Here is an 18,453-nt window from a genome sequence, read left to right as displayed (position 1 = left end):
TCCTATATTTTTGCCACTTTATTTTCCTTGCTTCATCCAAGTGTTCCTCTATCTGACAAACACAACTAAAAGTCAAACTGCTTCCTCTATTCAACTATAAGCAGTTCCACAAGGGATTCAGCATATATTATATACACATAAAACATTTGATGTACATATACATGGACATTTATGTTTAGATGGACAGGTAGAGTACTGGAGTAGTTTTACTCAATTTTTAACAAGTTTTATTTTAGTGGTGTTAGGAGTCATGTTAGTCTCCTGAAAATGAATGACATGAGATAAAGTGCTGTTGCACCAAAGAATTTGAGCTGCAGTGAGATTGGATTCTATTTCACTGCATGGTGCAGGTGCATCACATGCTATTGTATGTATTATCCCAGATATCAACTATAGAACCAATTATATGTTACACCAGCTATATAGCTGGTTAACTGGCCAGGCCTAGCAGCATTTGTGTTGACTGCTGAAGCCAGAACAGAATGGAACAGGAATAGTGACACCACCTGATTAATATGAGCTATTTCAGTTTTCATCTATACCTAACTGACGATCTTGGCACTGCTGCAATATTGCTAAAGGTACTCTTGGCCACACTGAACAGAACATAGAAGCTGACTTGATAAGTGTTCTTAACGGGCAGGTTGTAAAGCTTTTGCTGGCGTTTCACACAAAAAGACACAAGGCATTTCAGCAATACTTCGGCAGCCATTTCCATTCGACCCACTCAACTAAGATAGTGATTGTAAACTATTTACAGCACTGACCTGAAAAGAAATCACTACAGTCCTCATGGACACAACAATTAATTCAACCTTTGGCATCCTATTAAATATTCCTTTAATTTACAGCACTAAACTTAGAACTGAACTGATAGGGCTGAACTGCATATTTCCTGAAAGTGCTCCCTCTGCAGGCCCCACATCTCACTGCACATTAGTGCCTTGGATACAGCGACTGAATTACAACCGACATCTAAACTGGATAGTACAGAAAAGTTGTTCTGTGAAGAAGCTGAGAGCCACTCTATTATACAGCGATTAATCCTGGCTTCCTGATCCTTTTGGCTCATTTATACGCCTGGCATTGCACTTAGTCACGGAGCTACTAGGGGAACTGTGTAAGAACATCTCTGCAAAAATACACTTCTTACATACATGAGGCAACATTAACAAAATTCCAGAAGAAAGGGCTGGATTTTCCTTATAGAGGCAGGAAACAGGAACCGGGTCTGGTTCTGGGTCAGGAACCCACCTCTGGTGGGAAACTGATTTATATTGATATTTTCAAATGGGTATGCCCTTAACTGGTATGGAGATGGGTTTCTTGTCCGCTGAGAGCCAGTGGGGCCGGGACTCGAGATGAGTCAGATCAAGTGTGGGACTCATGTAGACTCACACGGCAGCCATCACTGAGGCTGCTTGTTGTCCTGAGGCAGAGATCTGCTTTCCACAGCACCAGAGGGAAGTGAGATGTCACCGGAGAGCTGGAGACCTGGCACTCACTTCATCGATGCCAACCTGGATCTAATGCTGGAAGCCTTAAGGGAGGCCCTCTTCCCAGAGGGTGATAGGAGGAGGCTACCTTGTCATGTAGCAGAGGCACCTCTCTGTTCACTGTTTTTCCCCCTCTGCCTCCTCTTCCACTCTTATTTCCTGCTCCTCCCCAATGATCTATCTCCTTCCAGAGCCTCAAAGTCCACATCTCTCTGGAGGATCATGTTTTGGAGAGCACAGAAGACCACCATAATGACTGACACAATTGCAGGAGAGCGTTGGAGGGCACCACCTTACTGCTGCAGGCACTGGAATCATATCTTCAGAAGCCTGATGGCCTGCTCAATGGTTGGCCTGCTGGGCTGGTGGCATTGGTTGTATCGCCTCTGTGCCTCTGTCTGGAGCTCCTGTAGAGGGACCGGCAGCCATCTCTTGAAGGGATTTCCCTTGTCCCCTTGGATCCATCCATGCCCTTTGGGGAATGGAGTGAAGATCTGAGGCGGCCTGGACTGATGGAGGATGAAGGAGTCATGGCAGCTGCCAGGAAAGCAGAGGAAGCTGTTGTGGTTGCAGACCAGTTGGATGTTGAGGGAGTGGAAGCCCTTCCTGTTGATGGATCTCACTGGCCGGTCACTGTGTGCCTTGATGGTCACATGGGTACAATCAATGATGTCCTACACTTGGGGAATCCAGTGATGGAGGCGAAACCCAATGCTCTCTGTGCCTGTGCAGGCCCATCTATGTCAAAGTGGATGTAGTCCCCCGCTCTCTAGAATATGGCATCTGTGAGCTGCCGACTGTGAGATGCCACCTAGGTCCTCAGATGATCCCTGGAACAACTCGGTTGCATAGAAATTCAGGGCTGCATGTAAGGGACTGCCACTGGGGCCGCGAGGCCTCAGGTCATTGTGGATCAGAGCACAAAGGTCCAAGACCATCTTCCTAGATAGCCTCCTACGGCATTGGCGCTCCATCATTTGCAGGTAGCTGACTCTTGGGCGGCAGACACGATGTCTAGGGTAGTGCCTTCTTCCCCTTGCAGCCCCCTGTTGTGCTCCTCTGGCCTCCTGCTGTCCAGGAGGTTGCATCCTGGCTGCTCTGTCCAATGTCGGAGTAGCCTGTTCCCATATGAACTCCCTCAGCTGGGGTTCATATGTTCACCAAGGCTTTTCCTGCCAACCCCAGCTGCCCAAGTGATGCCAACAGCCTCACATTCCTCTCCGCATTCCTGCCATTCATCACTGAAAAAAGCAAATCTTACAGCTCCAGCAGTGGCCACTCTGTGGCACTTCTGGACCAGCCTAGCTTTATTTTGAGTCTCTGCATTATTTTAATCAGCCCTTCCCATAGCCCTCATGGCCCCCAACATTGCTCATGACTTGTACATCCTGCTGTGTTCCACACATGGCGTTCTCCTCGTTCCTTAAAAAAAATCTCAAACTGCTGCTGACAAGCCTATTAATGAGCTGCACAATGAGCTCAAAAGGCACTTAATTGGAAGAGTGCGAGGTTTCCGTTTCCTCCCTCCCACCATCCAGTCATGTTCTGGAGGTGGCAGGACCCAGTGTCAACCTTCGAGAACCCAATCTTTAAATTGCGCTCGTACCCACTCCCACACCCAGTGGGCTCTCAATATCCAGTCCAAAGAGTCCCAACAGGTGTCCTCCCAAAATAAAAATGAATGCAAAGGAATATCTTTAATACAACCTTGGGCCCTGCAAAACAAAGTGCACCCCAATTTTGAAAGCCTATACTATGCCAATGTGTTTTGTTGAATGATAATTTTCTTTAATCCACTGACTGGACATCTGAATTTATATATTTTTTGAAGACGTTGAAAAAGAACATTTAAAACAGGATGACTGCTGGCAGCTTAAGATGGTCACCTAATTTGCTACACTGTATCCTACATGGCAAAGGACTGTGAGGAAGGAGACGAAATGTCTGTATATTTCCCAGCAAAAACCAAGACCCAGGAAGTTTAAAGGAACTGCCTGTTCTTTTCAGCAAGCAGAGAAATGCGGCTAACTGCTATGTTTGAATCACTGTCATGTGACAAGCCCCTTCCCATCTGTGGTTTTAAGCTGGTGTTTTTCTCTGCAGTAGAGGAGAAGCAACTGGACTCTGACACGAGCAGGTCTTTAGTGGGGGTCTCTCTCTCCATTCCAGCTTGAAAGCTTTCAAATCCTGGTTGTTGACTGACCACCTTTGCATACTCCGGCTACAATCAGAAACCCCGTTGGAGGAAATCATCCGCTTCACTATCTCCAAGAGACTCACTGAACCAGTCATTTACCTCTTCAAACTAAAAGCCTCAGGACTCAAGAAGGAGTTAGATATAGCTCTTGGGGCAAAAGGGATCAAAGGATATTGGGTGAAAGCGGGAACAGCTTGGATGATCAGCCATGATCATAATGAATGGCGGAGCAGGTTCGAAGGGCCGAATGGCCTACTCCTGCTCCTATTTTCTATGTCTCTATGACCACCAAATTCAGCTGGAAACCAGCTGAATAACCAATCGCCACAGACAGTATACCTTTTTTATGGACTCTAACTCAACCAATCTACCTTTCCCCACTCTATAACCTATTTTTGTATGTGTAAACCTCCAGAGCATGTGTGTGAGAGTGAAAGTTGGCGCTTTGTTTATTATTTTACTCATTTGCTAACTCAAGAAAACCTGTCCAATTGGTTCTTGTTATGATCATAGCAAGTAAGTGATCAAACACCTACTGAATTGGCCAGTACACTCTAAGAAAGAATTAAACCTGTTGTGGTCAAACAAGGAGAGGGAAAAGAGGGAAGCCCTTCGACCCCTCCTCACTTGATCGTAACAGCCTAACTTAAAAGAATTGCAGTTTATTACATCGATAGATTTGGTCAGTGACACAAACTAAATCTCCAGATAATTGCAAGTGAATTTTCAGTTTTATAAACAATTTATGGTTGAACTTGCCTAGAACTGGGGCCTCTACCTAAACAGAATACAATTGTCATTCTGCTAATGTTGAACAAAATACAAGTGTTGCTAGCTATGTATATATTATTGAAGAAACTTTTTGCACCATCAGATGTTGTCATTCTTCTGTGGTGCATTTTGGGTCGTATATCACCATTCATAACCATACTATATAATTGTGACATACAAAAAGTAATAAATATAAATTTTACTTATGATCCCGAATTCAATGATAATGGACAGCTGCAGAACAAAACCTGAGTGTCTTACCAAGAAAGGGAAAAAAAGGCATTTTTGTTTACTGATATGTGAGTACAGCATCCAATGTCAGTGAATATTGCTTCTTGTCAGCATCCGAGACCAATCTAATTCTTTTTAGGCATTAAAGAGAGGCTCTATCTGACCATCCAAGTGAGTGTTAAAGTTTCTGTAACATTTTCAAAGATGATGAGGATTCTCACTGCAGAAAAATATAATTGCTTGGTTATTTGTTGTTTGTGGGACTCTGTTGTGAGCAGGTTAACCGTCATCTGTCATCTTTTCCTACATAACAACAGCAGTTGCACTTCAAAAGTAGTTTGTGTAAAATGCTTTGAGAAGTTTCAAAAGCACTTCATTGTTTGTAAAGCACTTTGGAACATCCTGAAGTTGCGAAAGGCTCTGTATGAATTTAATGTTTCCTTTTTTTCTTTTCTACACAAGACACAAAAAACATATATTTTCTAAATCAGCAAGGTGAATGAATATAGGTTTTGTTACTTTTACTGTCTAAAACCAAGACTATGTGATTCTGTTTTTTTTCACCATACAGGTATCGGAGTTGAGGCAGCAGCTGAGAATACGAGGCCTTCCTGTGTCTGGTACAAAAACAGCCCTCATGAAGAGGCTGAAACCTTTCCAAGACTCTAACAGCAACAGTCTGCCAACCAGCAGTACTAGCGCTAGCTTGTCCAGTTCAGTCAGTGAGATGACGACTGTGACATTCCCGATGACCCCTGTGACCACTCTATCAAGCTTCCAGACTCAGACTGCCACCACTGTGCTACCTAATGGATTTTATCAGTTTGGCAGCACCAGTTCAACCCCTCCCATTTCTCCAGCCTCGTCTGATCTCTCAGTAACCGGATCCGACTTGAGCGGGTTGCCTGATACCTTTAGTGATGTGCCTGTGCCTTCCCCGCAGCTTGGCCTGCAGCCTTCACCGGTTCAGCTAAGTGCCGAAGACAGCCTGATGGGTAGCATGAATGGAGGCAGCATACAGGTGGAGCTGGAAGGCTTTGACACCCAGAAGGACAAAATGCTCATGGAAAAGCAGAAAGTTATTGACGAACTGACCTGGAAGCTGCACATGGAACAAAAGCAGGTGGAAGAATTGAAGATACAGCTTCAGAAACAGAAAAGGAATAATCAACATGACCCACAGGCTTCCTCACAGCCACTCTTCAATGTGTCTATTAAGCAGGAAAACCTGATGTCTAGTTGTCCATTTGCAGCACAACAGATAAATGAGAGAAGTACAACACCAATGATCTCTTCCACATCCAGCAACAGTTCCACAGAGAGTTTAAACACATCCGGTACGCAACAGAAATTGGGCATTGTGAAAAGTCAGGCATGCGTGGAAACTGCAGAACACAATGCAGTGAGGTCACCACCATTCCTGAGTCCACAGTGCTCACCTCAGCATTCTCCATTGGGAGGCCTAACCAGCAGTCCTCAGCATGTCAGCCTTCCTCCTTCTCCAAACAATCATTTCCTTCTGCCGGTGTCACCCGCCCCCCAGAATGGAGATGGGCGTAGTGTTTCACCCCATCAGCTTCAGTCCATTCCGGCTTGCAACAGTCACCTCAAGATACAGGTAAAGGACAAACCTGTTCTGAATCACAGAGTATTTTGTATTTTTGAAATGTTAGCATAGTTCCAACCACTTATAATGTCCAAGGTTGTCGCAGGCAACCATCTGTATGGGGCAATTAAAGCTAACTATTTTCCATTATCTTGGTATCAATTACAAAGATGCCACTTAAAACATATTGAGCACACCACCTATTTCAGGCAGGCTCAGCTGTTCAGTCGGAAGTTCGCACCTCATTCAGTTGCTCAGATACTAAAATCCCCTAAGTAGCGGGTGTGTTTGATAGGACAGTGTAGAGGAATCTTTATTCTGCATCTCTTCCATGCTATACCTGCCCTGCAAGTGTTTGATGGGACAGTGTTGAGGGAGCCACATCTGAGGAAGGATATATTTGCCTTGTAGGCAGTACAGCAAAGATTCACTAGATTGATTCCTGGCTTGAGAGGGTTATCCCCTGCTGAGAGGTTGAGTAAATTGCGCCTATACTCTCTGGAGTTTCTAAGAATGAGAGGTGATCTCATTGAAACGTATAAGATTCTGAAGTAGCTTGACAGGGTAGACACGGAGACGTTGTTTCCCCTAGCTGGGCAATCTTGAATGGATAAAGGGTCGGTTATTTAGGATTAAGATGAGGAGAAATTTCTTCACTCAGAGGGTTGTGAATCTTAGGAATTCTCTACCCCAGAGGGTTGTGAATGTTCCATCATTGCGTATATTTAAGGCTGGGATAGATAGATTTTTGATCTCTCATGGAATCAAGTGGGCAAGAAAGTGGAGTTGAGGCAGAAGATCAGGCGTGATCATATTGAATGGCAGAGCAAGCTCGGCAGGCCATATGGTCTACTTCTGCTTCTATTTCTGATGCACTCTAACCCCTCTAGTTAGGTTATGACTTGCATTAATTAGCACTGCCTGTAGTGACAAACATGTGACTCGGTGGCACTCTAAACAAGAGGCTGAAGTTTGTGAAGAACTACTCCTTTCACCATCCATCTCACATAACAGGCAAACCGCACTGACATCCAGGTGCTCCTAATAAGGGGTTGGGACTGGAACACCAATGCAGTAGTTGTTCTTGTACCTTTCATCATTTGGATGAAAAATAACAAATGTTTGAACACTAGTGCTTGTGGTAATATATAAGATTATTTTTTATTATATAAGCTTATATGTAAAGCGCTTACATTGAAAAGGGAGAGGAATACCAGAGGAAAGCCAATACAGCTGAAGGAACTGGCTTTACCTTTTTAACCTTTTAGTAATAAATATTGAAAATGTTAATATTTAATGAGCATAAAAAGTTAAATTTGGAATATCTGGAAGGTTAATGAATCATTTTTGGATAACCTTATATATCTTCACTACCCTTTTTACAATAGGCCACTAAGGGACAGGAGCCTCAGCACCAAAATGGCAGCTCGCAATTCCAGCAGCAGCTCCAACAACATATAATACGGCAGCAGATACTCAGAAAGGTATTTGTCATTAAAGGCTTAATTACTGTAGGAAACCACTTCAGGACACTTTTCAAATCAACTGTAGTATTAACTTGGATATATTGTTAATGAACAATGCTGCCTGGGATAATCTGAATACAAGCGATGGGGGAAGTGTATCTCCATCTGTACAGTGGTGGAAGGGGAGGAAAAGTGGCCTTCCACTCCTTCACTCACTCTCAATTCGTATTGTGCAATATGAAGACAAATGTATTTGATATGTTGTTACAACTGACCAGTCGTAACTGGGGGCTCTGACCAGTCAAAGCCCCCAATCAAAATATATGATTCTGATTGTGGTGGGAGAAACGCACTGATAATTCAATCCCATCACTCCACAGATTGCCTAACATATCATTTAAAACTTTCCAAATGAAAGAAAGACCCAGCCAAATTGTATCATCTATTAACCCCTGAATTAGGCTAACCAAACCAGGTGTCTTCCCATCAACAGATTAACTATTTAATTTAAAAAAACTAAATTCTTAAACACTATGAAGATATAAACAACATTTAAAATCGAGAAAATTAGAATCCTTGCAAATTTACAGTCCAATGTTGCTTGGAGGCCTCACAGAATGTTGCTTTCCTTCTCCAATGAATTTCAACAGTTAACAACTTGCAAACACTTTCAACAGAATCACTGACTTTAGAGTTTTTGAGGGATAAAAGATTATCACAGTCTAACTTCTCTTTCTTCAATTTAAATTACCAGAGATCTCTGTTTTGGCTTGACTTTTTTAGAATTTTGAGAGATAATAATTAAACAGACTAAAATCCTATTCCTTCAGTTTAAATGGTTAAGAGCTCTTTCGTCAGATGCCAACACCAACTGTGTCTGTATGTCTCTGTCTGTGTGTTCTGTTAGAACAAACTGTATTCAACTAAAAGCCAGTTCAAAACTGAATTGTAACAAATGTTCCACATGAGACTCAGTCCCAGTGGCTGTATCTATGGTAACGAGAATGCATCCTTTGAATCGCAGTCTCCAAATGGCTGTTTCTAAGACAATGAAAATGCACCTTCCTATAATTCCTGAGGCTTGCTGGTTCTTAAAGCAATGATCCCTTGCAAGTCTTAAAAGGCAAACCGCATATTCCGAAAAAAAGCTACAGGACCATGACAATGTCAACAGTCATAATCATAACCATATCCATTCAATTATCTGTGGCCTTGGAAGGTACCTGCCATCAGTTTAAAAGGCCTAGTGTCATTGCAGTTACTAATAAGAAGCTGCAGTGGATTGCTAGGAATTTTCTTTGATGGCCTTTAAGTTGAAAATTTTGCATTCTGCATTGAATGATGTGCTGGCTTTAGTCTTAGACTGGGTTTTGGCTACTCAGCGCATTCAACTGTGCATCTACCAACTTGTATAGCTGGGGATGGGGAAGTTGAACATAATCTCCAGACCCACAAAGAACTGCTCCCTACCTCACCCCCACCTCCACCTCTCAGCTACACCTGTCCCATCGCCCGACTAGCACCCCACCCACATTCACTTCTCTCTTGAGGCAGTTTAAACCTACAATCCAGATTTATTCTCATAACTTTAGCATCTCTGCAAAGCCAAAGTTGCAGTGTAAAACATTTCCTCAAAGCTGCAGTGTTCTTATTTATAACCATTATGTTGTTCTTCTGTTGTATGCAGAAGAACTAAAGAAACCTAGCTGTTAAATTCTTCCTTTTTACAATACTTGAGTTTCTGGGAGTATCACTTTTAGAAATGTAAGCAATTTTTGAATTCAGGTTATTGATTTCCACTGGCGCTGGAGCAGTAACTGATGGATGAGCAGTGTAATAAATAAAAAGTCCGTACATTGGTGAAATGGATATCTGCTGTGGAACAGATAAAGAGGTGTGCTGATCAGTCCCGAGTTTGGCTGTTGTCAGCTTATGTAATGTGGTCTAAGTAACATATAAGCTTGTTAAAAATTGTTTTACGTGACTAAAAATATTTGTTAATAATTGCTATATGTTTATTTTGGATTTTTTTATTTAGATGAATGTTCCTAACTCTGCAAACTCTGCAGTTGGTCAAAAGTTTGTCATCAATACTACACCCTTCTGTAGTTCAAACTCAACCCTGAACAAGATCAAACAACCTCCATCTTATGAAGATGCAGTGAAACAGGTGAGAAATAATTGAACTTTATCATTAGTCAGCATGAGTATTTACTTCTAAAAAACTAAACTTGTTTTATTTAAATAAAGTACATGGCTCAGTAAACCACCCCCGCATGTTCAATAAATGGCTGACACATCTACCAAATCATTTGTGACTCTATAGGAGGCATTGGATGACTGTAGTTTTATACTGGTTGTTTCTCCTTAGTTCTGTGAATGATTCTTTTAATCATTTTCCTACTAATTTTAGTGGATGTTTATTAACAGTAGTTTTATTGATTTTGGGGACTGTTATTTCTATCAATCACAGATGTGGAAAACAAAAATTGTAACATTTTAAGTAATATGATCAATATGAAAGTATTACTTCAACTACTTTTAGATAATTGTGTTCCTGTAATGTTGCTTTTTAAGTTTTATAACTCCTACTGCCGTTAGAAAGGTCAGAGATTCTTGATTTTTATTAGGTTGTACGACCATGAGTTTCTTCCAAAATTGATTGGTCAGTTCTATATTGTGGTCAATGTGTGACTGTCAGCTGACTGTTTTTAAACATTCCTATTGGCTGAGACTTACTTTATGTAGTTTAATCTTGTATATCTGCAGCAAATGTCTAGAAGCCAGATGGATGACCTACTGGACGTTCTCATTGAGAGTGGAGGTAAGACTTGCTACTTTGACAATGGATCGGCTACAATTATTCAGTCACTGAGCATGAACTACCCTTTCTCTATTGTAAAATTCTGCAAATGTCCATTTCCAACATTCTCTGTTTTTCATTTGAAAGCTAATGATTTCTGATTGGATAAGAGGAGATCGGTGTAATAAATCTTTTATTATTTTAAGTTAAGACAAAAGATTAGCATACCTTAGAATATGTGTTTGTTCTCACTGTGGAAAACGCCAAATGTGGCATTTTCAACATGGCAGATTTGCAAACCGCTATCATTGCAGAAGAACATTGTATACCTTAACATCATTGTGATTTAAGTGTAGTCAAATATTGGCTGGCATTGGAGAGAACATATTGATTTTTCTGCACATTGCCTGTTGCATTGCCTTTGTGCTGCAGCTAGAACAAATTATACTTTAGGAGAAAACTTTGCCGTAGCTTGGCAGAACATTTGCAGACATTCTCAAGAGTGGTACCTACCATCATTTAAGACACCAGCATTTTTTAGTTGAGAAGAAAAAAGCAAGATATCTGATCAGACTGAAATGTTAATAGGCTAAAGATCCAGCAAAAGTAAAACATCTTGTACTTATTGAGCATTTTCTATATACATGTTATAATATTGTCAAAGCATCCATTTATCTATATCTACATAAATGTTCTGCTGCCTAGCACATATTCATCCCAATTTTGATGCCCCATTTCAAAGTCAGAAAAAAGAGGAAGACAGTCATTTCCTGCTGATTCTTCCAACTACAAAAGAGAATTGGATATATACCTGAAAAAGAAAAATTGGATAGATATGGAGAAAGAGCAGAGGAGTGAAACTAATTCTTAGCTCATTCAAAATACCTGCACAGTGTAACGACCAAGGCAGGAGGAGTGCACTGTCTTTTCTAGTTCCACTTCTCCACAGGTCACAACATCTATTTAAATGTTTACCCGGTTACTGATAGAGCCAATCATATACTCTATTTTTTTATCCCAGAATTAAATAAATCAACCAGGTTTCTTAAATTAATAATTTTGTTGTTTATTAATTATAAAACATGACTTAACCAGGAACAAAGCAAAGCATTAACACACAGATTAAAATATTAAAGTTCCTTTTTTAAAAATTCCCAAATATACTCACACACAGACGGAAAAAAATACAGAAATTCACACTGCAGAGGTCTATTACAATAAAAAGACAAAAAAAGTCACACATTGACCACAATTTGGCCAAATACTTGCTAATACTTGACGAGAAAGGAAAGAAGATATAGAAGAAAGTCAGTTGTCTCTTTTTTGGTCTGGCATCCGGGTATACGGAGAGAGGTCACTGGGTTCGTTTCAGAAGCAGTCCGTTCTGGAGATGTCGAGAATTATTCTAGTAGGCTTTCGAGGAGAAATGTGGCATCAAGGCTTTTCCGCCAGCACACACTTGAATCACAGAATTTTTGTTTCAGCTCCTCCGGAGCTATATGGCACCAAGGATTTTTTGCTCTTCCACACTGAGGGCTGAAGTTTATTTGGGCGCCGGCTCCATGGTGGCACCCTTTAAACTTAGCGTGGCACCCGCATTCAGCAGCCACCGAGGAGCTCATTTCGCACCAGGGCTCGTTTCAATAGTGGGAGCGGGGCGCCCACCCCCGGTGACGTAAGGGGGCAGCCTCCGAATCCTCGGTATCTGCATTTGGCGCCACCGCGCGGGCACCGGTGCCATTTGTAAAGGACTTTAAGCCCTTACCAATAAGTGTAATTTTTAAAGGGATAATAGACATGACTTTTATTGCATATAAAAATAAATGATGGAGGCCCTTCCCCAACCCCTGTAATGGTCATTTCAGGCAATGAAATGACCATCAATTGCTTGTACAAATACCCAAACTTTCCCCCCCCCCCCCCAACCTTCGATCTTTTGCCCTCCAACCCCTTCCCACCATCCCTACATCCAAGAAATATTGATTTCCCTGCTCCTCCACCCCTCGCGCCCTGAAAATTTTATTCCTCCCCCCTCCCCACCAGGTTCTCGCCTGGAACTCCGTATGGAGTTCTGAAGGCGCACAGGGCACGAACGGCGACCGTAATGTCGGAGTGGGACGGCTGCCGCCTGCAGGTAGGTTTATTTAAATATTTTAAATGTTCATTTGCATATTTAGATCAAGGGCCCACCACCGTGCAGCAGTGGGGCCGCCAGTAATATGCGGCGGGCCCTTCTCAACGTCACAGGGAGAGGTGGGCCTTGCTGCACAGCATTTTACCGGCCCCCACGCCACAATCTTTGGCAGAATAACACCAACTGTTTTCCTTGGCAGAATAACACCAACTGTCGTCAAAACAGTTCCCACCACAACTAACTGAAAACAATCCAAACCCCAAACAGAGAGTCGACCTCTTGATCTCCATAAACCTTGACATGTGGCTTCTCTGTAACCCTTTCTCCCCAAGTCACCAAGGGTTCTTCTGTTTTCTGAGCCCAAATCACAGGTGGTCTCCAGATGGCTTTCAAACAACATCTTGTCCTGTTGGTGAGCTTGGGAAAAAAAACTCATCCATGGAATCTTTTCAGTTTTAACACTAGTCCTCAAACAATAAAAATATTAAAAATAATGGAAGCACTTTCATAACAGGCACAATGGACCAAATGGTTTCCTTCTGTGCTGTCGGATTCTATAACTCTACGATGCCATGAGAAATGAGCTAGATGTAGAAATTGTACATGGCTATTTAAGAAGTATCTTGTATTCTAACAGTGCAAATGTTAATCTTCAAAACTGTTTAAGACCACCTCTTATACAGTTGTTTTTATTTACAAAATCAATTATATAAGTATTTTTCACCCCCTCTCAAGATCATTCGTCTAAAAGACAAAGTTTCTGGTAAATTAAATTATTCTTGCCTGTGTTTCATATTTTCTATAAATGATAAACAATAAGCTATTTTCCTGATGTATTTTCTTATTAGAACTGTTCTCTTTGCAGAAATGCCACCAAATGCCAAAAATGACCATCATTGCACTCAGAAATCATTGCCTCAAATCACAGTATCTTCAGGAGCTTCCGCTGTGACAGTGCCTAGGACGTCATCAAGTCCTTTTAACCACATGTCTCCTCCCCAGCTCTCGTTTGAGCATTGTGCAAGCAACAGTGACAATCAGCTTGAAGCCCTGCTGAATTCTCGCAGCTCCTTGAGTAGGGGCAGTGATCTTGCACTGCTTAAAATTGGCAGTGAAGATTCGCAGCTAGACAACGTGGCTGAGAGCTTTTCTGGCAACTCGCGGGAGGATATACTCAACACTCGAGACATTCTGGAGAACCCTCTGTCGCCGATGGACACCCAAATGTCACCATCGCCCACACATGGCCATGTTATGAACCTAGGTCTTACAGAGACTCCCCTGGAGAACATGGACTGGTTGGATCTCACACCGCCCAGCTCGGCAGCAGGTTTTGGATCTGCTGGCTCCTCCACCCCGAGCATCTTCTCTGCAGACTTCCTGGACGTTACAGACCTGAACTTAAATACAACCATGAACTTGCAATGGTAATATTCTCAGTGGACTACAAACTATAGGTACATTTAAAGCCATTTGAATTGTGGTGTTAAATAAAAAAGAAGCATACTGCTAAGGTATACCAGCCAAAGAAGTCATGTTGTCAAAGGTAAAGTCAATGGAAAAATCCAGTCCATCAACCATAAGATGATTACTCTGTGGTTGCTGCATGTAGTAATATCCTGGTTGCTGAGAGTTAAAAGCTTTATAAAGTTGTGCATTTACTGCGTTTTACTGGAAGCAAATTGAAAGTGAAGTCCATTGCCAAAGAACGGCACTTGCTTCAAGTCTAAATCCGACTGAATTGGCAGGTAGAGTCTAAAGGACAGATATATCGGCCAACTCTCATTTGGCCTTGTGCACACAACCAGCATTATACCTTTTGTATATAGCTTATATTTGCTTATAGCTTTTGCAAGTTTTTTTAATTTTTATCGAGAAAGTTTCTTTACTCGGCAAGCAATATTTGCTATACTGAATAATGGAAAGTATTACTATACTGGTATCTTTTCTGAAGCACAATTGCAAGGTCACACTACTTTATGCAAGTATTTGATTCTTTGTATGGTGAATATATTTTATTGTTCACTTTGCACAGTTAAAAGTAGAGGAGTTTGTCACAGTTTGCCTGTTTTTTTTAGATGTCTGCTAGATGTTAAAATGTTAGAAGCCATTCCATACAGATGTTTGGTAGTTTCAAAATGAGTAAGTTTATGAAATTTTGCAGTGTACTGCTTTGCGTTGCAGATGCTTTTTAATAGACACGGTAGTGTTTGAGCGGGTTGGGGGGAGGGAGTCTTGTTTTGCTTGAAGCTATTTGATGAAGCAACATTGCCCCCCCTCAAAAAAAAACAGGTGCCACTTTGCAAAAAGCAGTAAATAATGCAATCACTTTTTTTAATATATATAAAGAAAACAAAACAAAGAGAAGCCTTCATTGCGTGTCTTGAAGTTGAGACTCCCTACAAACATAGGAAAATGTTAAACCTGTGTTCAAATACACAGTAGCAAGCCAGCATCAGACTTGGCATTATATCCAATTGTTTTGCAACTAACTTGGGTACTGACCAATGCAACTTTTTTGTACTTTCTCATGTAACCCACAGACTCACATTTAAAAAGGAAATAAGTAAATGAAATATTGATTTAAAAGGGAACAACAGTGAAATAAAAATAGGTGACACCAGTTTCAACCCTTGTCTTAGTGTAAAGAACATAGTTTATTTTTGGTAATTGTTATTCAAAGCAAATGAAGTGCTCAGTAAAAGTATTTTCATACCATTTTGTATTTTATATTATCCCTTTCTGCAATGTTATTTAAACAAAAAGTACTTCACATTGCTCCTTAGGAATGGCTTACTATTCTGAAATTTCTGGGCAATTCAGTATTCTGGAGTTTGAGGGAGATCTGTATCAAAGGGTTTGCTTGCTACCCGAGACAGTAATAGTATGGCTGGTATAAATTAATATTGCCCCATGTTCCCTGCTTATTTACTACTTTCAAAAATATAAAAAAATCTGAAAGTCGCTGTGCAGTTAATTAATATTAATACTCACATTGTTTTGTCCTTTCATTCCTTATTAATGTCTAGCCTCGCTGACTCCTTGCAATTTCAATAAGAAAGCACAGACTCCTCCAAACAATCAGCGAAATTCAGAGATCATTTGTAAGTAACTGACAATAGGAATCCAAATGATTGAAAGGGGTGAATAATCATCTTTAAAAGCAAATCAACTCAACAGTAGCACTTCATGGTCCAACTTCCTTATTTCTACTCCCTCTGAATCAATGAATGTATTTCCTTAAATACCTTTGAGTTAAATAATACCTGTGAGGTATAAATAATCATTCTAACCTATATTGAGTATATCCCATTCCAGTGCTAATATGCTCCTTGTGTGAGCATAACTCTATTATATGACAGTGGTTGCTTGTAAACTGAATGAGGTACATGGGCTTTGCCAAACCTTGCGTACTAACATAGCTGATCACAACAGTACATGTTTGGCATTCAAGCTGCTTAATCCTGTCTTGAGTAACATACCTACCAGTCCATCTGTAACTGGCAATCATTCTTACTCAGCATGGCTGTAGAGATTTCCACTGGATGTTGCATCCTGTGTATGGCAGAATAATGAAGCAGATGCTGATTTTTGAGCAAATTAAAATCAATGATGATCGACATTCAAATATAGCAACGTACAGGAGCTATCTTTGTACAACCTTTCAGCATCCACTGTGCTGCAGCATGACATCCGGTTTCATTTAATCCTGAAATTTTTAAGCTCACTTTTCTCTAGCCCTGCTTCTTATATGGTGACATTCTGAAGATAATAGGTGCATAAATCCAAAATGTCACAATGTTAGGAGGAAAAAAAATTTCTTCCTATTATTAAAGAAAGGTGAAGGCATTTTTCTTCAGCTATCAACAGGATCCTTGCCCCATTTGAAAGGCCATACAGCTGATCCCTTGATATATGATGGGCTAAGAATCTAATGGGCTGGTGAAAGGATTGAAAGATTGAGAGTTCTTGGCTTGAGCAGTAGTACTGGAGACATTATGATCTCCTCCTCCAAAACCCTAGTTAAAAATAACAATCAAAGGTCAATCACCTCAAGCAATATAATGCATCGATTTGTACAGTGATGATATGATGCTTTTCAAGGTTCGCAAATATATTGACCAAATAGTTTTTTCAAGCAGTGTTTTGAAGAGCAGTCCCTCTGTTATTGATCCTTACAATCAAATCCTAAAATATCAAAATCATTCAGCAAGTGAAGCTAATGTAGATAAATATCAGACTACCCAAATTTACTATTTATTCAGAACCCAGCAAAAATTTTGCAATCAGCAGCGATGCAAGGGTGTTCACCGCTGAATTCAAAGAAGACGCCCCACAAAAGTCGAGTGATCTTTGTGGCTTGGTTTTCCCTTTACCCGACAGCATCTTAAATCTGGTGCCATGTCAAGGGATCTCTTGGTGTGCATCAGCAAACAGGTAGTCAGCTAATAACATTGAGGTATTCACAAACAGCAAACCAGAAGTTAAAAGCACTTAATATCCTTCACGCTTAATTTAAAATTTCAGATAGCAAAATAAATGATTATGATTGGACTGAGATAGAAGCTAAAATAAAGATAAACTTCTTTTATAAAAAAAAAAGAAAAACATAAAAATATGTGGAATTTTTATAATTATAGAAAAATTTGACATTCCACAAAATATAAAATTAGCTTTACAGGGCCAATGAGGATGATCTAGCAATAATTATGAAGTTACACCATTAAAAACCCAGTTACACCTCATTTCACAAGATGTGAATTTTCCAAGCGTTTTTAATAGCGAAATGAACACCGTATGAGTAGAAATGCTCATGGCCCCAATTGATTTTCATTGACTGCAGTCTGGGGTGCCTGAACAGTGCATCCTCTGGAGAATGCGGAAATCCAGAAGTTGCTGTCAGTTTCAATGGCGTAATGACAGTGAATGCTGACAGTTTCACTGGAAACAGTTGAAACGGGGGTGACTTGAGACACGGCTAAGAATGTTTAATATATCATGATTGATAGCAAAAGACAGAGACCAGAGTGATTCTTTAAAGTAACATGTTGAAACATGTTTGGGTCAGGCAGGTGTCTCACATGTACGAAAACAAATCACCATAATTAAGTCTTCAAACTACTGAAGTCCATATTATTAATTTCCATTGCTGATATAGAGCCAAATTTTTAATTGGCAGCAGAGGCGGGACCAGAGACGGTGGGGCAGCAGGGGTGTTGAGGGGGGCGGGGGGGGGGGAACCCGTCATTTCCTGCTATCAGCTGGCTTGCCAGTCTCCTGCCATGGTCCTGCCTCCTGGTCATTTTTGTTCAGACAGGATCGTGGGGGTGACAGCTTCCTGCCTGCAAGCAGTGTGTAGCCAATTAGGCCAATTAAAGGCCCTATGAAGGCCACTCCCTGCAGGCCAGCTGGAACTTTCCAGTCGGCATGCAAGCCTCCCACTGAGGCTGAAACATGGCCAAGGGATGGAGGTGGCCTCCCAGCGCTCCATCGTCCTAGGAACTCGCCGTAGCCATAGGGCCTCAGCTGCAGTTGCTGGTATCCAGTAGAGGGGTTGCCCCTTGATGATGATGGCCTGGCAACTGTGGCCTTTTTGATTTTAAACAATTCTGAAAGCTCTTTAGAGGGTGCCTCCTTCTTAAGACACCCTTGCTCTCTCCTACCTTCATCAGCAGCTCCCATCTCTGACGGTGGGGCTGCCGATCTCTCAGTGCTGGAGGGCCTCCTAATAGCTGTCTACCCCAGGAGA

At 41.3% G+C, this 18,453-nt stretch overlaps 1 protein-coding gene across 14 annotated transcripts in view; it reads left to right on the top strand.

Moving 5' to 3' along the window:
• The window catches only part of LOC137384241 (myocardin-like), a 755,068-nt gene extending 737,139 nt beyond the window's left edge, over positions 1-17,929 (top strand). For 12 of the 14 annotated variants that reach the window (XM_068057971.1, XM_068057968.1, XM_068057973.1 and 9 more), the window contains 5 exons: positions 5,267-6,313; positions 7,690-7,785; positions 9,806-9,937; positions 10,516-10,591; positions 13,570-17,928. In XM_068057971.1, the coding sequence (XP_067914072.1) occupies positions 5,267-6,313; positions 7,690-7,785; positions 9,806-9,937; positions 10,516-10,591; positions 13,570-14,135 (1,917 nt within the window). In that variant the 3' untranslated portion in view covers positions 14,136-17,928. Of the gene's footprint in view, positions 1-5,266; positions 6,314-7,689; positions 7,786-9,805; positions 9,938-10,515; positions 10,592-13,569 lie in introns of all 14 variants that reach the window. The other 2 variants (XM_068057975.1, XM_068057970.1) reach the window with 2 other exon arrangements.
• Positions 17,930-18,453: the final 524 nt, after the last annotated feature.

The sequence above is a fragment of the Heterodontus francisci genome, chromosome 26 (assembly GCF_036365525.1).
Source record: "Heterodontus francisci isolate sHetFra1 chromosome 26, sHetFra1.hap1, whole genome shotgun sequence".
Taxonomy (NCBI): Eukaryota; Metazoa; Chordata; class Chondrichthyes; order Heterodontiformes; family Heterodontidae; genus Heterodontus; species Heterodontus francisci.
The sequence above is the reverse complement of the archived record's forward strand: the minus strand, read 5'-3'. Positions and strand labels throughout refer to the sequence as shown.